Genomic DNA, 14,092 nt, shown 5'->3' with positions numbered 1-14,092 from the left:
GCTTAGGTTTGCCATCCCTAATAAATACCATACACTTCTTATTTGGTTCACCAAATTCTTTTTTAAACCACTCCTGTAGATTGAAAATCTATTGATTGATCAATGCCAGCATTGAAACGGGGACAATCTACTGAAATCTATGAGCTGTCTTCTGGGAAAATTGGGCTCAGAACATGTGTGTCAAGTGCCTTCCTAGATTGGCCAGTGCAGTGCAGTGCACAGGATAATCAGGGAAAACACAGCAGACACATGCAATAAACACCATTTTCCCACAACAATGCTAATAAAACATTAGCAGCTGCTCATGTACCTTTCTTCCTGTCATTGTCTTCATCCTCCTGTGAGTGCACCTGCACCTGATTGGCCAGGGACTTGAGCACGGCCTCTATAGACGTGAATGTCTCATGGGGCTTGCCCAGGGGCGTCTTGAGCCGCGTCAGCACACAGAACTGGGCTGCCTCCCACGTCCCCCAGAACCACTGCACCGTCACACTCTGGCTCACCTTAACAGGGGGAATGAAAACCATTTGAGCCACATTCTGGGAAGCTGGGCTAAATATGCATAAAGTGTTGTCCAAAATTAGCCTGTGCAGTCTGCGGAAAGTGCCGTCCCTGATCAGCCTGTGCAGACTACACAGGCTAATCTTAAATGAAACTTAACGCACAGACATTAAGTCTTGTTTTCTTGAACAGGGCTCAATTACATCAATTTCAAGCTTCATACAAATTTAAAATAGAGTTAACAGTTATTTTTACAGTCAAATTACATCTATATTAACAAGGGACAAAATTGTCACAAAACCAGGTTTTCATTGTGAAAATAAATCTGATAAAGGGAGAAAACTCAAACTGAACTTTTGAAATGAACAAACAAAATTAACCCCCTTTTTAAGTTTGTTTTAAAAAAAAATCTTTTTTTAGTCGTGGCGACCTTGACATTGGAGATATTGACGTGATTCTTTCGTGCGACACACCGTCCCATGATGGTGAAAAAATGTGCCAAATGATTTTAAAATCTCACAATGAATGACATAGTTATGGCCAGGACAAGCTCATTTATGGCCATTTTTGACCTTTGAACTCAAAGTGTGACCTTGACCTTGGAGATATCGACGTAATTATTTCGCGCGACACACCATCCCATGATGGTGAACAAATGTGCCAAATTATTTTAAAATCTCACAATGAATGACATAGTTATGGCCAGGACAAGCTCATTTATGGCCATTTTTGACCTTTGAACTCAAAGTGTGACCTTGACCTTGGAGATATCGATGTAATTATTGCGCGCGACACACCGTCCAATGATGGTGAACAAATGTGCCAAATGATTTCAAAATCTGACAATGAACAACATAGTTTTTGCCCGGACAAGCTTGTTCCGCCCGCCCGCCAGCCCGCCAGCCAGCCAGCCCGCCCGCATTCGCCAATCTAATAACCAGTTTTTTCCTTCGGAAAACCTGGTTAAAAATTATTGTGCAGATTTAACTTTGGAAATTACTTGTTTATTTGAATCAAGCCACCATTGTCAGATTTAAGCTTAAAAGTTTAGATTTGGCATTTTGAACAGTATATAAGAACTCTGGTCAGGACTAACTCACTGACGCTCTTCCTTGTTGAGCTTGTTATATCAGAACATACTAATGACAGTTACTGAAAATTGTCTCCTTAAATCAAAAGTAAAGGCTGGAGAAATGCTTGTAGAACATTTTTCATGACCAATCACTACAACAAGTCATGTGGCCCATGCCTAGAATAAAACACACCATCCTGGGTTTATGTATCCAGCTCTCTACCAGCTGAGCCAATAAGGTAAAAATGAAAGCAGGGAACCGAAAGCAAGTTTTAATGGAGCCTCGATCTGGGAAAACTGAATGTGCGTTAAATGTTAAAATAGGTTAGCCTGTAAAATCTGCACAGGCTAATCAGGAACGACAATTTCCACCTAAAGTGGATTAGCAGAAGAAGAGACTTCCTTTAAACAAATAGTCCCATAACACAGAATGTAGTATGCTTGTGAAGATTGCCCAGGCTTATCTGGCATGACATTTACTGCACATGCATTCAGCCCAGTTCTCTCAGACGGTGGTTCAATATATAATGGTATTAAAAAGAGATTTGCCACAAACATGGATGAATACACCAGCATTGCTTTGTCTGAGGCATGGCATACACATTTCACGGGGATTTTCACAGCAAATTTTTTATTTTCATTTCATTTCTTAAACAAGAGGGCCATGATGGCTCCACTGTTTTTTTTATGCGAAAAAAAAGCATGCAATGCGCATCGGTTGAAATGTACTCAAGCATGTGACTTTCTCTTTCCTTCTGAAGAGTCTGTTTTCGTTTTGAAAACAGGACTTCCGGTTTCAAAAAGGAGAAATTGCTCATGATGAGCAATTTCTCCTTTTATCACAATGATTTCTACCCCAGCCAGCCAATTTATAAATAGTCCTTTACAATATTATTTCTCATCTGCAATCTCTTTCAATTTGGGGCAGTCCAAAATGTGTCGTTTGGTGAAGGGTTAACATTTATGGATAGTTAACATGTTGGTCTACCTTTCACGCTCAACATGTATGCATTTATCTCTTATAATTAACAAGCAAATTTGTAGAATTGATATCCCCCGCAAAATATGCTTTGTTTGAGGATGGGTGCAAATCGGACAGATGAACATACTGACAGATGGACGGACGGAGGACAAAAACTCAAAACTAAGACAGAGGAAGGTTCTTGAGCCTTCAAAATTTATTTAGGTGAATTATTAAGTCATGCGTTTTCCACAAAAATATTCAATGTTTATATACACTCAATTTTCAGAGTGTTGAGTAAAAAGCATTTTTTCAAGATACCAAGGGCCATAACTCTGTTATTTACAGATGGTGTACAATGCCATTTGGCGTGCATCATTCTCTTATCCATATATATACACATACCAAGTTTCAATGAAATCCGCCAAAGCACTTACAAGATATGGCTCCGGACACAAAAGTGACGGACGGACGGACAGCGCCAAAACAATATCCCTCCGCCTCTGGCCTCTGGCGGGGGATATATACTCATACCAAGTTTCAATGAAATCCGCCAAAGCACTTCCAAGATATGGCTCCGGACACAAAAGTGCCTATAGTAAAAAGCATTTTTTCAAGATAAAAAGGGCCATAACTCTGGTTTTAACAGATGGCATACAATGCCATTTGGCGTGAATCATCCTCTTATGCATATATATATTCATACCAAGTTTCAATGAAATACGCCAAAGCACTTCAAAGATATGGCTACGGACACAAAAGTGACAGCCGGACGGACAGCGCCAAAACAATATCCCTCCGCCTCTGGCGGGGGATATATACTCATACCAAGTTTCAATGAAATCCGCCAAAGCAGTTCCAAGATATGGCTCCGGACACAAAAGTGCCTATAGTAAAAAGCATTTTTTCAAGATACAAAGGGCCATAACTCTGTTTTTAACAGATGGTATACAATGCCATTTGGCGTGCATCATCCTCTTATGCATATATATACTCATACCAAGTTTCAATGAAATCTGCCAAAGCACTTCCAAGATATGGCTCCGGACACAAAAGTGCCTATAGTAAAAAGCATTTTTTCAAGATACAAAGGGCCATAACTCTGTTTTTAACAGATGGTGTACAATGCCATTTGGCGTGCATCATCCTCTTATGCATATATATACTCATACAAAGTTTCAATGAAATCCACCAAAGCACTTCCAAGATATGGCTCCGGACACAAAAGTACCGGACGGACGGACAACGCCAAAACAATATCCCTCCGCCTCTGGCGGGGGATAAAAAATTATTCCAAGTGTATTTTGATAAACTTTTAGTTTGAGAAGAAAATAGTTTATTCATCCCATAATAAATAAATAGCAAAAACGCATAAACATGCAAAGTTCAACGACTTCCTGTGGCCATGTTTTTTGACGAATCAAATTTTCTTGAACAACTTTTTAATGGGAGCCTTCAAGGGATAAATTTGGCCCCAGGGGCATTATTTGAACAAACTAGGTAGAGAACTATAAGATGTCACTACATACCAAATTTGGTAGCCTTAGGCCCAATGGTTATGGACAGGAAGATTTTTAAAGTTTGCACAAAAGAGGCTTTATATAAGCATATGTTCAGTTTTGTGACCCCAGGGGCAGGGTCAAATTTAAGCCCAGGGGAATAATTTGAACAAATTTATTAGAGGACTATTAGATGTCACTACATACCAAATTTAGTAGCCCTAGGCTCTACAATTATGAACAAGAAGATTTTTAAAGTTTGCACAAAATAGGCCTTATTTAAGCATATGTTTATTTTTGTGACCCCCGGGGCAGGGTCAAATTTGACCCGTGGAGCATAATTTGAAAAGTTTTAATACATACCAAATTTGGTAGAAATAGGCCCAATGGTTATGGACAAGAAGATTTTTAAAGTTTGCACAAAATAGACCCAATATAAGCATATGTTCAATTTTGTGACCCCTGGGGAACATTTTAATTTGATCCCAGGGGCTTAATTTGAACAAACTTGGTAGAGGACTATTAGATGTCACTACATACCAAATTTGGCTAGCCCATTGCCATACGGTTATGGACAAGAAGATTTTTAAAGTTTGCACAAAATAGGCCTTATTTAAGCGTATGTTCATTTTTGTGACCCCCCAGGGCAGGGTCAAATTTGACCCCAGGGGCATAATTTGAACAAACTAAGTAGAGAACTATAAGTTGTCACTACATACTGAATTTGGTAGCCCTAGGCCCTACGGTTATGGACAAGAAGATTTTTAAAGTTTGCACAAAATAGGCTTTATATAAGCATATGTTCATTTTTGTGACCCCCGGGGCAGGGTAAAATTTGACCCCATGGGCATAATTTGAACAAATTTGAAAAAGGTTCACCCCAGGAACATTTGTGAGAAGTTTCATCAGAATTGGACTTGTAGTTTTGGAGAAGAAGATGTTTAAAGAAAAACTTAACGCACGCACGACGGACACAGGACCATGACATAAGCCCCGCTGGCCTCTGGCCAGTGGAGCTAAAAACCTGGAAGTCAATGGCTCCACATCTATTTGCATACTGACCCACAACCCAACCAAATGACTGACAGTGACTTTTTTCTTAACCCGTTACCACTTAGATACGTATTTTCATGCATTTGTAGTCCCATAGAAAGTTCAATTTAATTAATGACCTTCCTTACTAGATTCAAGTTTTAAAGGCTTCATTTCCAACCCTTTGATACCGATGAGCTGCAAACACAATAAAACCTGAACAGACTGCAAGCTCCTCGCAGGAAGTTCTGGTTTTATTCTGTTTGCACATAGCCATTTTCACTTTGCTTCTAAGTGGGAAAGGGTTAAAGGCATACAAACACTTCACCCCCCTTCCTTACTTCCAAACCAGTTGTCATATTGTAGTAAACATTCAATGTTAATTGTGCTGATAAGACATTCCAAACTGCTTTATTCCATCTCATAAAGTCTTTAAATGAAGCCATACTCTGAGAAAACGATTTAAAGAGGGACGACACTTCACACTTTTATTGTTTTTTTATGCCCCCAAAGGTGGGTATATGGTGATCGCATTTCCTTCTGTCTGTCTGTCTGTCTGTCTGTCCGTCACACTTTTGCATTTAGGTTTTGAAAAATGCTCATACCTTTTATGTCGCTTCAGATGTAACCTTTATATTTGGTATGCATGTGCATATGGACAAGGCCTTTCCATACGCACACAAATTTTGATCCTTTTGACCTTGGCCTTGAACTTGGGGTCCACGTTAAGGTTTCCAAAAAACGTTTTTCGGGGATATATGTCTTCCAATGAAGACAGCTCTTGTTCATTTAAAGGAAATCTCTTTCAAAATCCTGTTTATGCTGAAAGTATAGTCCCTGATTAGCCTATCTTCACAGGCTTATCTAGGAAAAACCTTAACGCAAATGCATCAAACCCCGTTTTCCCAGAGCGAGCTTATATATCTACTTTCAATCAAACACCCTGCTTACGTAGTTCTGCATGACGAGCATGTCAGCTGACTTCCAGTCTGGTTTACTGCTGGGCCGCTGGGCAGCCTGGAACATGGAGTCCAACCAGGCCTGGGAACCAACCACTCTGAAACAGGAACAAGAGATGAACCAGTCTGAAACAGGAACCAGAGATGTGTGTAAAACATGTATGCCCCACCCCTTTGCAGCAAAGTACTCCTTGCTACCTTAACATTAGATCAAATGATTTAAAAATAATTAGGGTGATCCTTAATCAACAGTTAGCAGCATACTCATTTATACCATCCTTAGGATTCTCAAGATATTGTGCAGAAAACAATTTCACAGTATTAGACCCTTTGACCCAAACTTTTGACCTGATGATCCAATCTTAACCTCTACACCAATTTGCACGATCATTAATCAATGCATTCTCAAAAGATAATTTTGAAATGAATTTCCTGTTGCAATACCCTTTAACCTTTATTTCAGTTGACCTTAAAATATGTGGGCGTCTTGATTCAAACCAAGAAACCATCATACCAATTTGAACGGATGCATTCAAAGCGTTCTCTAGATATATCAAGGTAAAAAGGTCTACTGATAGACATACAGGCCAACCTACATACCTACGGACCCACTTCTTCTTCAAAGAAGGTCATAACCAGCATAATACAAATGCTGGACATGTCAACAGAAGTGTGGATATACTTACACATTGCAACATTCTTGTGTAATAATGCAAGGTTTCTTATTTCAAGGCCCGATATTGAATTTCACTAGATAGATTGTTGTTTGCAATATATTAAGCTAAGTTTTCCCACAAGTAAAGTGTCTTCAGTAAAGCAGACCATACTTGTTTTTCTGGTTGTGCAGTAGATAAGCCATGACTTGTCTGAAGTTGTGTGAGTGGAAGGAGCCGAGAGGCACTCGAGTGGTGTACTGCCTGCACACCTGCCACAGGGACTCCAGCCCCACTGCGTGCTCACTGTACGCCAGCTGGGTCACCTCCTCTAGCAGGTACAAGCCATTGTTCTTACTGAAACGACATGCTATTTTGTTTAAAATTGTTTAACTTCTAAAATGGATATTTTGCCATATGCAATTGTCCATAACGGCCAACGGCCAGTATATTTCACTGCAAAAGTCATGTTTGAACTGAAAACAACAATGTTGCGTCAGTCGTTTCGAGTTACTAAAATTAAGAACACAAACGAAACAGGTGCACGTAACAATAAGAATGTGTATTAGTAGCAATTATCGGCTGCATTCACGACGACAAAGCATGAGCACGTCTTGAGCTCATTATATTAAAACCAGACACTAAAGAGCTGACCTTGCGGTGACATTGAGAGGCAGCAGACACAGCAGGGAGAAGTAGTTGTCCCTCAGTGTCTCACTGCCTTCATTCAGCCGGTACATGCAGAGCTTCACACACCTGAAACATGGCGGAGACAACTTAGTACAGGTAAGTCTAAAAGACAGGTACGTGGCGGAGACAACTTAGTACAGGTAAGTCTAAAAAACAGGTACGTTTGAGCCACGCTCTGAACAAACAAAGCTTAAGTTAATACATGCGCGTAAAGTGTCATCCCAGATTATCCTTTACAATCCGCACAGGCTAACAAGGGACAACCTGAGACGAAATTTTACACACATGCATAAAGCTCTGTTATCCTTAAGCTAGGCTCATTTCCTTCTGTTATTGATACTGTAATTCTTGGATTGTCCCTATTCATTTCAGCTCAATGCATTAGGCTTACTGAAACGAGTATGAGTCATTTAACGGGGTGAAACAAGTTCTTGGTGTCCTTAAGAGAGATCTAAAATTGCTTAGAGATCTAGCCAATAATCTCCCAGTCACACGGCAGACACCATACCTAGTGTTTTTCCCAGGCCATTTAAGCGTGGCGAAAAGCCACGCTGCCCTCCCGGATCGCCACGCTGCCCTTTTCAAAGGCAAATTTCGCCACGCGCCCTTCTTTTCAAAGGCACATTTCGCCACGCGCCCTTATCGATAACATCTTTATTGCCTTACGATCTAACTTGGTCCGCAAAAATCAGCGTCCTTGATTGTCTGTGACGCTCCGACTGTGCTTGATTTACTCGAGAGACGTCAACGTCTAATTGACTATATTTGAGCAGATTTAATCTATTACAGTGCTCGATTTATAGGTAGACTGCTCCAAAGCTATGAATTAGTCATGCGTGAATAACCCCGTGTCAGTATCAATCGATAATGCCAGAGGCTATGTTATACCAAGAGCACTTTTCGGTCAACAATGTGTACTCATCCACGATAAAATCGTTACTTCGGAGACTTTTGATGAAAAACTCGATGTTATTCTCGTGGCAATTGTGCATTGCATGCATTATTCAGTTATATCAAAACATATATTTTTACGCATAATTACATTTAAAAACACAAACAAATTTATTCTTTATCGCTTTCGTCTTTAAGATAATTAGATCTACTTATTGTAATAATTACTGAGACGTATTCTAATTTAACAAAATGCGAATCGCGTATACAATTTAACGTTGCTATGCGCACCTGTCGTTTACATCATTTGACATTTGAACAACATGATGGACTATACAGAATTAAATTGCGACTCGGCAAAAATGGCAAATAACGTCGTAAACGATCGAATGAACGATGGAGATTATACATTAAGAAGGAATTAATGAAATGTCTGTGATAATCAACAATGCATAAACATGTTTTAGATAGCAACAACATTATTTATTTATTTGTAATCTACTTGGTGGATGTATGTCACGGAAACGAGTGTTTGCATATTGTTAGCGATCAATTTACTGATTTTACTCGCAATGTTATTTTAAATATCTGGCAAGATTATTGTTAGAAAATGGGATAAGACAAACATGGTTTCATTAATATGTTAGTGGATCTGTGTATAATCAGATTCATATGCATATATTGCTTTATTATGTTTGTCGTGCTGTACAGTTTATTGAAACAGCATGGAACTTAAATAAACATTGCAAGGTAAATATATTAATATAAATCATAGTAAGTTAAATACATCAATTACGATTAAATGTGCTTGTTTATATGTTATTTTTCCACAACTGCTTCTGATGCGATTACATGTTGCCCCGTAATTCAGGTATTCAGGTATTCAGGTAACGTTTTTGCCCTTTTTTGCCTAAACTGCGCGCTAAAATGCCCTTTTTGAAAGTAATGCGCCATGCCCCTTTGCCCTCCTGGGAAAAACATTAATACCAGTGTTTTTTTCTGTTCAAAATTGTGTTCAAAAGCCCCATTCTCAATGGAAACAAAGATGTGTTTGTCAGAAACACAATGCCCCCTACTGCGCTGCTTTGAATTAAAAATGTGTTTTTGATTATATCCCTTTAAAAAATATGACTTCCCTTGTGAAAATGATCTGTTCCTGCCAAATGATAAATAGAAATTATCTCCCTTTAAAGCTTGTTACTTCCCTTGGATTTTGTTTTTTCACCTTTGACCTTGAAGGATGACCTTGACCTTTCACCACTCAAAATGTGCAACTCCATGAAATACACATGCATGCCAAATATCAAGTTGCTATATTCAATATTGCAAAAGTTATGGCCAATGTTAAAGTTTTCGGACGAACACACAGACTGACAGACAGACAGTCGGACTGACAGTTCAACTGCTATATGCCACCTTACCGGGGGCATAAAAGTATACATATGTATGTGTGTGGGTTACTCACCCCTTGACGATGTAGGTGGGGTAGGTACGCGGGTTTTGGAAGAGGTTGGTGAGGCAGATCTGGACGCTGGATGCCACCTCCTCCTCTGAGTCATACCCCATGATGTAGAGAGCCTGCACAAGGGTCAGAAACTGGCGTGTTGTGTACACCTGGGGACTGGAGCGCAGGCTAGACACAAGTTCTGTCACCCAACGCACTGACAGCAGCCTGTGGCAGGGAGAGACAGGGTAGAATACATAGAGAATAGTTGACTGACAAGAGGAAATTTTTCCAGTACTAGGACCACAAGCAACGACTGTATTTCATTTAAGATGAGCTTTCTTGCAAACCTTGTCTTCTAATGCAAGAATATTGAAGAAATAAAAATCCTGCTTATTTGTTTCCCGTGGATTTAACTGGTTTACACAGTTTAAAATGCTCCTGTATATTTTACATTAAAGACAAAAATGTAGATCTACACTACCAGCATGAAGCAGAGATTTTCAAATATTAAATAAGTTACTTTCATTGAAAAACCTTTAAACAATTCCAGAGAAAATTCAATTACCAAAAAAAAGTTTAAAAACCAATCCCATGTCTTAATCTTTTTTCCGCTCAGAAGGAAAGTGAAAATGGCTAAATGCATCAAGAACAAAACCAGAACAGCATGCAAGTAACTTGCAGGCTGTTAAAGTGTCATCTGTTTGCTCCTCATGAGAATCTTAGGGTTGTAAATTTAGCATTTAAAACTTGAATCTAGTAAAAAAGGTCTTTAATTTTCTTAGATTTTTATTGATATTGTAAATGCCTAAAAATGGGTACCTGAGTGGTCAGGGGTTAAGCCCAAATAACTTACATGCTGTTGACCAGCCCTAAGATACAGATGAGCAACAAACAGAATAAAAGCTGAAAAGCCTGCACGTATCTCACACGCTGGTCTTGTTTTATGCTGGCTGCTTATAGCCATTTTCACTTTGCTTCTTAGCGGTAAAAAGCTATGTACCAATGTCTTACTTGCTATCAAAGGAGGTGTTTGGGTGTCTGAGTAGGTCCGCCAGCACCTTTAGCAGCCTCGTGAAGTTGGAGCTCGTGGAAGGGCTTACATTGGCCATCAGGGAGCCCTCCATGGGCGAGGTCTGGGTCAGCAGGGAGCTCGTTGAGATGAAGTTGCCATGACTACAAACAGCAGAATGGCCATTTTTGATCTCAAGGGCATGACTTGAAAAGACCACTTGAAGATGCTACACATCAAATATTAAACCTCTGACCCTTGTGGTTTTTAGAAAGCCCCTATGATTATGCTTTTGAGCTCAGATGAACCTCAAATCCTGGTATATTAGGTTAATTTTTAAATTTCATATCTAAACTATTCTTATAAGTGTAAAAGAAACTGATTTCCAATCTGAGGTAAGACACAATGCCATACTCACGTGTTACAGTGTGAGTAGAGAGCCTGCAGGATGGCGTACTGTAGGGCGGGGTACTGGACACTAATGGAGGATCGTACCACATCCAGCCTCTCACTGTACAGGTCAAACAGGCTGGGTGACAGGGCCCACATCTGAAAACATCACACATACATGTCAGCCGCTCTGGGAAAAGGGGTTTAATGCATGTGCAGAGTGTTGTCCTAAATTAGCCTGTGCAGTCCTCACTTTACACTTCTATGGGTTTTTTGTTTAAAAGAAGTCTCTTCTTAGCGCAAATCCAGTTAATGAGGAAAGTGTCGTAACTGATTAGCCTGAGCAGACTGCACAGGCTAATGTGGGACTACACTTTATCCACATGCAAAAAGCCCTGTTTACCCAGAGTTAGGCACATGTTTTGTTTTAAGATGTTTGTAGACAAAGAAGACCTTGATAGACTTTCCCAAACATTGATAATTTACAGGTGATTTTAAAGTTGGGAAGCTGTTTACCACTTTATGACCAACATTTACACTTATTTCTAAACAGAGTATATTAAGGCAGCCAGTGTTGTTGTTTTTGTCAATTTCAGGCCAATATTTGGCCAAACCCCTATCTGAAATAAATACATTCCCAACTGATTTCCAATATTTCCCAATTAAAGGTTTCCCCCCAAAAATACATTTATTAGAATTGCAACATTAAGTTCATTTTCCATATCCATCTCTACTAGTTGAACCTAAGTATATATAATTTTGAAGAAAACTTTTATTCTAAATAAAGTATATGTCAGCAAAAGGCAATAAAACACCAAATTCCAGATTTTATTCAAAACATTATGATTTCCTAATCCATGTCCGCTCATGAGTCAGTAACATACCCCAAGCTGGTTATTATCGGTGTTTCTGATAGCCTCGAGTGCACACAGGGTAGTGACCTATCCCAATAAAGTTATTCTTTGTGTTCCCATTCTCGCCCAGGGCACACAGGGTAGTGACCTACCCCAATAAACTTATTCTTTGTGTTCCCATTCTCGCCCAGGGCACACAGGGTAGATACCTACCCCAATAAAGTTGTTCTTTGTGTTTCCATTCTCGCCCAGTGCACACATGGCAGTGACCTACCCCAATCAGGTTATTCTTTGTGTTTCCAATCTCGCCCAGTGCACACAGACTGAACACACAAACAGTCTCGGCCTCCATCCTGCTGTACGTCTTGCCCTCGAAGGGGTTGCTGGTAACCAGCCTGACCAGCCCCTCGTCCCCACTGGTCCCCAGCAGCATATTGAATGCCACCTCAATGTCTCCCAGCAGGTGTCGGTACGTCTCTTCCAGCAGGGGGATGCTGCGCAGGCTGAGTAGCCTTTTGTACACCCGGATGAGGGCCTTAAGAACCTTGGAGGAAAGGAAGATCAAACAAGGTTTTAAAGAAGGTACTGAAATCTGCCTTAATTTATTCTTAACCACTCAGACATGCATGCATGCATTTTGACCCGTTTGTAGTTCCTTTGAAAATCAAAATTAAATTCAAGAGATTTTTTACTAAATCCAAGTTTAGATCCAAGTTGTAATGGCTTCATTTCTAACAATAAGGTACTGGTGAGCATCAAACAGCATAAAAATTGAACAGACTGTGAGTTATTGGTTTTGTAATGGTTGCATATAGCACTTTGCTTGTGAGCGTCGCAATGGATTAAAACATCAAAGCTTACCTTTCGGAAAGGCTATATCGAATTGACATTTAAGCAGTCTTTAAAATCACAGGTAGCGACAAAAGATATGGATATATGTGTAGTTGACCTACCCTATTTTCAAACATCATATACCTGTGAGTCGTGCAGCAGTTTGCTTGACCTCAGCAAGGAGCCAATCTTGAGTACACTGGTGAACCAGGACACAGCTACAGGTGTCATATATCAAGTGTTACATACCTGTGAGTCATGAAGCAGTTTGCTGGACCTCAGCAGGGAGCCAGTCTTGAGTACGCTGGTGAGCCAGGACACAGCTACAGGTGTCATATATCAAGTGTTACATACCTGTGAGTCGTGGAGCAGTTTGCTGGACCTCAGCAGGGAGCCAGTCTTAAGTACACTGGTGAGCCAGGACACAGTTACAGGTGTCATATATCAAGTGTTACATACCTGTGAGTCGTGGAGCAGTTTGCTGGACCTCAGCAGGGAGCCAGTCTTGAGTACACTGGTCAGCCAGGACACAGGCAGCTGTACACCACACACCTCCACTGTCTGTAAAAGCAATAGAGCTCACTTGAGTTTGGTATGAGATGTTTATTAGAACCTTGTTCTGGGAAAACTGGACTTGATGCATGTGCCAACAATGGTCGTCCCAGATTAGCCTGTGTTTCATTTTGAACAGGCTAATGAGGGACAACACTTTCCACTAAGACTGGATTTTCATAGGGAAGAAACTTCCTTTAAACAAGAATTCCATAAAAAATATGGACATATAAACATAATCAATTTACTTAAGTACATCTATCCTCACTATACTGCAGTATATCTATTTGTTAACACGGTATCTTCCTCAAGTCCTGTATTTTACTTCTGATCATTAAGGTATTTCTTTCTTTACAAATACAGTTATGACTTCCACTTGAGATAATATCTTTGATAAAACCCTGACCCTGACCTTGCACACGAGGTTGAGAGCAGCACAGATGTATCTGTTGGATACCGGGTGGGCGGGGAAGGTTACTGTGGTAACGTAGGTTAGTAGGACATCCCGACAATCCTGCACTGCGCCACGCAGCAGCACCAGAATCACCTCAAAACACTCGTCACCTGAACAACAGGAAGTCTTGTTGTAGTTTTAGCCTTATTATTAACAATATAAAACTTTGAAAAAGTTATCTAGGTATGTATGATTATTTCAACCTAAATAAACCTGATGTTTTAACTATTGAACAAACAAAACTTTTCTCAATGCATCAGTAGTATGACTGTTTCATAGACTATGATATCATCAGAA

The 14,092-nt window shown here is 40.0% G+C and overlaps 1 protein-coding gene across 3 annotated transcripts in view; it reads right to left on the bottom strand.

The window, feature by feature from the left end:
• Positions 1–14,092, bottom strand: part of LOC127866890 (serine/threonine-protein kinase SMG1-like) — a 156,080-nt gene that overhangs the window by 120,529 nt on the left and 21,459 nt on the right. For all 3 annotated transcript variants that reach the window (XR_008043150.1, XR_008043151.1, XM_052407729.1), the window contains exons 11-20: positions 13,754–13,905; positions 13,249–13,350; positions 12,233–12,502; positions 11,133–11,263; positions 10,717–10,878; positions 9,724–9,930; positions 7,332–7,433; positions 6,852–7,034; positions 6,017–6,122; positions 311–503 (exon numbers count right to left, since the gene is read on the bottom strand). Coding sequence is in view for 1 of the 3 variants with exons in the window: in XM_052407729.1 (XP_052263689.1) it covers positions 311–503; positions 6,017–6,122; positions 6,852–7,034; positions 7,332–7,433; positions 9,724–9,930; positions 10,717–10,878; positions 11,133–11,263; positions 12,233–12,502; positions 13,249–13,350; positions 13,754–13,905 (1,608 nt within the window). In the remaining 2 variants the exon portion in view is untranslated. The remainder of the gene's footprint in view (positions 1–310; positions 504–6,016; positions 6,123–6,851; positions 7,035–7,331; positions 7,434–9,723; positions 9,931–10,716; positions 10,879–11,132; positions 11,264–12,232; positions 12,503–13,248; positions 13,351–13,753; positions 13,906–14,092) is intronic.

Source organism: Dreissena polymorpha, chromosome 2 (genome assembly GCF_020536995.1).
Source record: "Dreissena polymorpha isolate Duluth1 chromosome 2, UMN_Dpol_1.0, whole genome shotgun sequence".
NCBI classification, from domain to species: domain Eukaryota; kingdom Metazoa; phylum Mollusca; class Bivalvia; order Myida; family Dreissenidae; genus Dreissena; species Dreissena polymorpha.
This window is presented reverse-complemented; position numbering and strand designations above follow the sequence as displayed.